This window comes from Notothenia rossii (genome assembly GCF_949606895.1).
Source record: "Notothenia rossii genome assembly, chromosome: 4".
Lineage (NCBI taxonomy): Eukaryota > Metazoa > Chordata > Actinopteri > Perciformes > Nototheniidae > Notothenia > Notothenia rossii.
In genome coordinates, this window is record NC_136902.1 from 74,627,310 (window position 1) to 74,635,757 (window position 8,448).

An 8,448-nucleotide genomic window follows, 5' to 3' on the forward strand; every position below is an offset into this window, starting at 1 on the left:
ATACTTTTATACTTTTTTTCCCGTCTCCTCTACGCGTCAATTTCTTAAAAAAACAATGTGCAGACGAATATAACGAGTATATGCTCTTTTCTTCTCTCTCCACTGCTGTCCTCCTCTCCTCGAGGCTCGCGCAGCGCTCTCCCTGCCTGAACGCCGATTATCAAGCTGACTGACAGCAGCCAGCAGGGCAGGACAGCTGCAGCCAGCGACTCGCGAGTGCAACACACACACGCACATGATGGCTGTGAGAAAGAGCAGCGTTGTGTGGAGCAATTTCACAACTGGCAATTAAAACTTAGCGAACTGTGATGTGTGCAAGAAGACAGTTCACTACTCTGGCCACTTTGTATTATTATCTTTCAGTTTTGCAGTTTAAATTTGCAAAAGTAAAACGTTTATTTGTCTATAAAAACTGTCCTGTCTTTATTCATGAAAATAAATTCAGATTTAGTCTATTTATGATGATTTCAGCTCAAAAATCATGTCATGCAACTCCTCCCTGAAAGTACATAAGACGCTTTTCATTTAAAAAAGTATCGATATCGTTATCGGCGATACTGGCCCTGAAATACTTGGTATCGGATCGAATCCAGATTTTGTGGTATCGCCCACCCCTAGTGCTAAGCACTGCCGCTGGGGTCAGTAAGGATGAAATAGAACTGCTTTTGACCCGTTGAATCATGTGGAACTTGTGTGCAAACATCCCGACCACAGCTGTTATAGTCTTTAACAAATGCACAATTGTTGTCAATATATAAAGTATACATTGCATGTTACACAATGTAAATAGTTAATTTATATACAGGATATATTTGTTAAGAGGATATTTATTTGACTAATCAGACAAGTTGAAAATATTTTTACATTTTAACAAAATTTTACTTTAAGAATTATATCATTTCAAATACACAATATAACAATACTAACGATTTTTAACATGTATTTCATAATTCAAAAGTATCTTTAGAATTTCATTAAAGATTGCTTCTTTTGTTTACATTCAGTAAAGTAAGATTTTCTTCCTCAGTATAAATAACGCATAATTTGTACACATGTGTAAAACGTACCCTTTTCAGCTGAGCTGTTGTGGCTCTGGATAATGTCTGCAGAGGAAAGACAGATATGTGTAGTGCACCTAAAACAGCCCTACTATAACCACATAACAAGGTTTTTGCATTTAATTAAGATTAAGGATGAGGGACAACAAGAAAAAGGAGAACAAAAAGACAAGGTAGATACACAAGAAAATGATGTGTCTAATGGCCTCCCCGCTCACATCTGATTCTATTCTTCATATAAGATTACTTAATTGTATAGGCAGGGATATTGTATGTTGTGCCACCCATCAGGGAACAGACTGGGGGCAGGACAAAGTACACGTTTTAATTAATCATGTTAAGTAAACTTTAGAATATATGCTATGTCATATCAGCAAATACATTATTTGTTTCAGCAAATAAGTCTATAACCATATATTTAATTTTTTATTCTTAAGTTTTCTTCACTGAATAATGAACACACCAATATCAGTGTTTTTTTATGAAAGCAACATAGAGAAGCTAGAACATGCAATAATATAAAGGGTTTCAATCTAGGAATAATAGTTGAAAAATCCATTCATCCAAAAACACATCATTTTTCTAGAACAGATTACAAATCACCTGAAAATGGTACAAACAAGTGGCAACATGTGTGATGAAGGTGTTTCGCTGGGCTATATCATGCAATCGAAAACTTAAACTTGCTCCATTGCGGAGATATTCCCGCGAGAGTGCGGAAAACTTTAATTCATTTATTTCAAATGTGACATTTTACCAATATACTCACGGACCACTAGGGGGCGCTCACGGACCACCAGTGGTTTGCGGACCACACTTTGAGAAGCACTGGTGTATGCACATAATATTTAATCTGTTCATCTCAAATGCAAAAATGCAAAATATGATACAGAAAAGGAAAGGTGTACAATTCAGATGGTAAAGTAAGAGCAACCTCGGCTGAGTTATGATTCTTTTTTAGACAATGGTATCTTGATATCAAACTGTCATATATTTGCTTGTGTTATTGTATTAAAACACAGGGAATGAAGGGAATAATAAAGGAATTATCAGTTTTACCCAGGCATTTAATTATTTATTCTAGAAATAGATTAAATATTTAAGTCCTCAGGCAACACCACATGGGTATTTTCAATAACATACCAATTATTATGGCCTTTGGTCCACACCCAAACAGCTTCTAAGTCCATTGAACATTAAGCTTATGTAAAACTACCAAGGTGATGATGTTCAGGAACTTAATTTTCAATGTAAATGCGTGGACAAGGAGAACAAAGTTTTGGCTTGTAAGTACACAAATGTGGCTGCCAACGCCATTGGTTATTGATCTGTTTATTTTTTGACCCGTTGTGTTGTCAAACCTTCCCATTGGTCTCAAATATGACCTCATTGTGTTGTGACTTTTAAAGTTCTTGTGTGAACAGGACTTCTATTTGGACAAAGGAAATAAAACATTAAAAAAAACAAGTTTATATGTTATAGGCCTCGGACCATTTTATCTATTTATTGTTTGTGCTACATTTCCATCTTGGTTATTCAACGACCCATGATAGCTTTCTTTGTGTTCCTCTCTGGCCTCAGCAGTATAATGTAACATTTGGGACCAAACAGTGCCATCAAGAGGCCAAAACTGGAGGCCAGGATGGCAAATACTTCTACGGCATCTGCATATTTGCCTGGGGAGTTTATGTAAGCAGGAACAAAGGCCACCCACACAGCACAGAAGATCAGCATGCTAAAAGTGATGAGTTTGGCCTCATTGAAGCTATCTGGAAGATTCCTTGCCATAAATGCTAACAGGAAACTAAGTATAGCCAGTAAGCCAATATAACCCATTAACAATGCAAATCCAACTGTGGACCCGACTACGCACTCATACACTATTTTGTCATTGTAGTATTGAGTGTTTTTTTGAGGCACTGGTGAGGAAGAGACAAGCCAAGCAGTACAAATCACTGACTGGATGGATGTAAGAAGCACAACTGTCCCTCTCTGCAGTCCAGCACCAAACCACTTCAGACTGGCTCCACCTCCTGGCTTGGAGGCCTTGAACACAGCCAGAACCACCATGGTTTTAACAAGAATACAAGAGATACAAAGTACAAAGCTTATCCCAAATGCTGCATGTCTCAATTGACATGTCCACAGTCTGGGACGGCCGATAAACAGCAGTGAACACAGGAAACATAGCTTAAGTGATGCTAAGAGCAGGAAACTCAGTTCTGAATTGTTGGCGCGTACCATGGGTGTGCTACGGTGATGAATAAAGATTCCTAGGACAACAGCACAGATACACGTGCCGAGTAAAGTGGCGGTTGTCAAGCAGATACCAAGAGGCTCTTGATAAGAGAGGAACTCCGTTTCTTTAGGAATACAGTGGTCACGCCGGGGGCTGGACCAGAAGTCCTCTGGACAAATGCTGCACTCCATGGAGTCTGTTAAAATAAGAGAAAAAAGAGAACACTGACAGTTAAGTTGAATGGGCCACTAATGCCCAAAACTTTATTGCTCGCTATGTATCTAGTTGTGGACATGTGCTCTTTTTACACCTGGGCATCAAGAAAGTGACAAATGTATAATCGCTGTTTTAGGATGTCGTTTTATAATGATACCAACCAGTTTCATTGCTGTACTTTCCCTCAGAACAAGCGACACAGTCATAACAGCAAACAGGCTGTCCCTTTTTTCTGGTCATGCGGCTACCTGGAGAACAGCTCTCACTGCACTTGGACTGGGGTGGCTGTCAGGATTGTAAAAGTTATAGAACAGTTATTCAACACTTTTTGATTGTGTTATTGTGTGTCATAAAGTACCAAGATAAAAAGAAAAAACAATAAACAGGATTAACCTGTTTGAAGACAAAGCTCCAGAAGATGTTTTCTTCATCAAGTGTGAGTTCTTCACCCTTGGAGGCAGACTTCTTAACAACACCCACATTCTGAACATGTATTTTTCCATCAGGGAGCCACTGCCAGTTTATGATGTCATATATTGGTAAGGCATCACCATTCTCATCAAATGATACTTGATCCCCAAATGTTGTTGTAAAGTTGACCTTTTCCAAGTAATGTATAAGCTACACAGGGATACAACACAGACATACAATTTGAGAAGGTGAGAAAAAATATTTACTGTTGTTGATTTTGCATTAGTATTGTGATGTTCTGTATGATATATTGTGGATTTATTTGTCAATTATTAAATTCAAAAACATGAGAAAAGAAAAGGGAATTTTATTTTGTCTTGTAACTTCTATGATTAAAGATGTCGTCCTCTACTCAAAGACAATCAGGAGAGTATGTCTTCTTTTCCCCAAATCTATTTCATTAATTAACTCAAGATGAAGCAGGAGATTTCAAAAACTAAACAGGTGTAGTGCAAACTGATATCACACCTGCCATGGCTCCAGTGTTTGCAAAGCAGCACAGCTCTGCCCACTGAAAGGCCCTCTCCCTGGCACACAGCGCAGCATATCATCAAGGGCATATGCCAGGGCATACACAGCCTTGTAAATATTGTATTCTGGCCTGAGGTTTGAAACATCCAAAAACTCAGTCTCCACACTTGCTAGATCTTCCTGCCCAGTGCATAGAGCTCCCCCAGCTTCCACCCAACCTGCTGGAGGTGGTGCAAATTTACACTGAAATGTGTATTCCCAAAACTGACTTACCTGAAATGTAATTAAAACAAATAATTCACAGAAATAGCAATTATAAATATGGAATTTACAGAAATGATTGTAAGGTAACACTCTTACCATTCTATTTCTATGATTATTGGACTTGTCTGGACTTGTTTTAAGTAGAAAATCCCTAAGCCCAGATATTTCTCCTCGACGGATGGCAATGCCCAGGGTGCCACCCAGGTACGGCATGAAGCGTGGGGTCTGGAGCCCAGTTGCTGTAGTCCAGGCTTCACTGGCCATCCACTGCAGGCCTGTCATATTCTGCCTGACCACCTGTAATTTGCTCTTATTTAATCACATTTTTCAGACTGATGTATATATAACATAATTTACTTACTCGGAATGAATACTTAAACTACTACACATTATATTTAAAACAGATATTTTAGATGGGTAGATTATAAATAGATAGAGATATAGATTGATACTGTAAATACCTCTTCCATTAGTTGAATCATGTGGATCAGATGTGCAAACACAATGACCACACGAGCAGTTGATTTCTTCATTAAATGGACAATCCTCTTAAGTTCAGCTGGGTTGTCACCCCAGGGCAAAATCTCAGAGTAGGCCAGACAACCTCCAATAGACTCAGTTAAGTCAGATTGGAAGGATCGGGCAACATGGCGGCCATAATCATCATCACTGACCAGCAGACCGGCCCAAGTCCAGCCAAAGTGTTTCATAATCTGAATCATAGCATGCACCTAAATAAAAGTAGAGCACAGGGATACCTGTTCATGTCTCACAATAAATGAAGAAGATTTTTACCACTACACTTATTTTCTATATCTACGTAGTTTCATTAAGGGTACACAACGCCAACACAGTACATTTACACAAAATTACAGCTCAGTAAACTCTTTGTAAATCATATGTATTGCATTTCTAGAACATAGTTTGTTTCACCTGGAAAGCATCACTTGGGATTGTTCTGAAGAAGGATGGAAACCTCCGCCTATCACTCAGGCAGGAACATGTGGCAAAGTAACTGACCTATAAAAACGTACAGTATTAACACAAGTGTGAATTTTTTACTATTACTTCAATTCAGGGTAAATAAATAAATAATTTTAGCTTTTACAAATGAACTGTTTTAAAATATGCATTAAAAATATAACTTCTACCAAATAAAGCCTGAGATTTAATGTAACATTTACCATCCTTTCACTATTAAGTATATACACATTTGGTGCATCAAAAGAACAGCTAAAACTGAAGACAGGAAACTTACCATGGGCAATTTGAATAAACCTATCACATCAGATGTGGCGATTGAAAATGTTGAAATGGGATCTCCCACAATCCCAAGGACTGGGGTGGTCCCTAAACAGGTCTCTTGAAGCAGAAACTGCTCCTCTCGACCGCTGGCTAGTGACAATGCAGCACTGAATCCAATTACAAGTGTGGCACAGTTGTCATAAAGACTGTATCCCAGAGACACATTCTGTAGCAGGTTGGGGTTTTTGTTGATCTCATCAATAGCATAGGCCATGGTCATGGCATGTCTAAACCCTGGAGGGTCAAAACTAACAAAAACATTTCTAGATTAACCACTTGAAAAATCAATATATATATATAATTATCGGTAAATGGTGTCTACTTCATGTGTTTGAAACTTACCCTTGGCAGCTGACCTGATTTGGCTCTGACGTGAACGTCGGCTCATGGAAGACAGATGTGTAGTGGACCTTAAACAGACCACCGAGGATCACATCACCAGCCTTTTGCATCTCATTAAAATCAAACTGTTTCCTTAATGTACAGGAGGAGAAAAGAGAGGAAGACTCAGACAAGAACCAAATCAAGAACAGAAATGTCTCTTGAAATGCCCCCATAATGGCCCTCCTTCCTACACCCATTTGGCTTCATGCAATGTTACCTAATTTTATAAGTAGGGCTAAGTCATGTCTTTGGTCATGCTGGTTTTCGTCATAGTTTAACACCGCCCATCGGGGCACAGGCAGTAGTGTAAGGGCAGGGCATACATATCAAACCAGATTTACAGACAATGTGATGATGACATTATTTATTTGCTGTATTTTCTGTTAATTTCTTTGTCCGGGTACTTAATTTGTTTGTTAATTTGAAATTGGAGTGCAACCTAAACTCTGTAAAATGTTGCTGAATGTAAAAAAAATCATCTTTCTAACTCAAATACATAAAGAGGAAAAGAAAAGTAAACCAGAATAAAGAAATATAACAGAGATAGCAACTATTTTCCAGCTCCGGATAAACCCAGAATAGTCGATTACTCAAGGATTGGATGTTAATGTGACGGATTTGTCTGGCAGTTACCCTGTTGTTTTATAGCAAGAGTAGGAACATATGGTTTTGAAACAGATACTCATTCCATTCAGGCTATGGTGTTGATGAATATCTGATTTTATCTCTATCTTTTAGTCTTTGGATAGCTCGGGTTGTTTGGAATTTTTTGTTTGATATACAAACACCAAAAACAACCAGGTCAGAATCGCTTTGTCTGTCTATCTACGTAGATCTCCAATGCTCTGTTTCAGCACTCTGGACACTGCACCCCACAACAAACAAACGTTGTTCTCAAACCGCTAAGTAATAGTCACAAAGTTCTCTTTACCAGAGTATTTTTAAACACGAGTATCTGTACTTGAGAAAAGGATGTGTGTACTTTTGCCATCTCTGTGTAACAGAAAAACCAAGAATAAGCAATATATAGGCATGTTGCATCAAACCTCTGACAACAAATAGATAGCCAGGAGGTGAAATCAAAACTGGGGTAGATTTTTCAAATAGGACTTAATTTTGATCTTAATTTTCATGCAGTCTTTCTAAAATATTTCGAACAATGAATACAAAAACACAAGAATACAAAAAGAAATTGCTTTTAATTTTATAAAACCACAATACAACACAAATACAGAAATATGATGAAATACACATCAAAAAATGTATACATCTGCAGAGTGCAAAGTAACAGCAGTAAAAGCTGTGACCATGGTCAAAGGCGGTCTTCCTATATATACCAGGGCATTCATAGCTCTGAAACAATTTCCCTAGGCCTGAAGTGAGATAGAACTGCCGAAAGGGTTACAAATCTACATTTAAAATGTATTCCCAAAACATACAATATTGATATATTTCTGTATATATTACAAAGTCACGTGTGACCTCGCATGACCCCGGAAAGCACAAGTTCCGGTGTTGTCAACGAGTTCAGTCTTATGGAATCTTCTCGGGGGAACACGAGATTCCGAGTGACTAAGAACTCTGGCGGTCATCCAGGATTCATAGAACCGTAATTACATATGTTAACTTTCGTTCTATTACATCCTTACTGACCGCCAGAGCCGGTGCTTAGCAATGAATGACTTATATCAACAGAGTCACGAGGAAACCTGAGTACCCATAGGGATGGACTAGGTGGACTCTGAAGGAGGATCACACCCAACGGGTGAAGGGCGGCAACATTCACTCTGTGATATCTGGCGAATGTGCTCGGGATGCCCATGGGGGCTCGGCACAGCTGGCTGATTGAGATGAGAGTGTGCCAGTACCTTAGGGAGAAACGCTGTATTCGGCCATAAAGTGACACCCGAGCCATCTCAGTTCCACCTCAGACACGAGCTGTTCACGGACAAGGCCTGTAGCTCGCTTACACGCTTTGCTAAAGTGATGGCAAGAAGGAAAGCAGTCTTGACTGAGAGCCACTCCAGTTCTGCCTGTGAC

At 38.9% G+C, this 8,448-nt stretch overlaps 1 protein-coding gene across 1 annotated transcript; it reads right to left on the reverse strand.

Moving 5' to 3' along the window:
• Window positions 1–2,594: 2,594 nt before the first annotated feature.
• Window positions 2,595–6,458, reverse strand: LOC307037465 (extracellular calcium-sensing receptor-like; the record flags this gene model as incomplete). The annotated part of the gene is made up of 9 exons (XM_079678350.1): window positions 6,367–6,458; window positions 5,978–6,272; window positions 5,653–5,739; window positions 5,181–5,450; window positions 4,816–5,016; window positions 4,453–4,728; window positions 3,907–4,134; window positions 3,675–3,798; window positions 2,595–3,493 (listed from the first exon to the last, which is right to left on the reverse strand). The coding sequence occupies exons 2-9, from the start codon at window positions 6,242–6,244 to the stop codon at window positions 2,595–2,597; spliced, it is 2,352 nt and encodes a 783-aa protein (XP_079534476.1). The 5' UTR covers window positions 6,245–6,272; window positions 6,367–6,458.
• Between the last annotated feature and the right edge of the window lie 1,990 nt (window positions 6,459–8,448).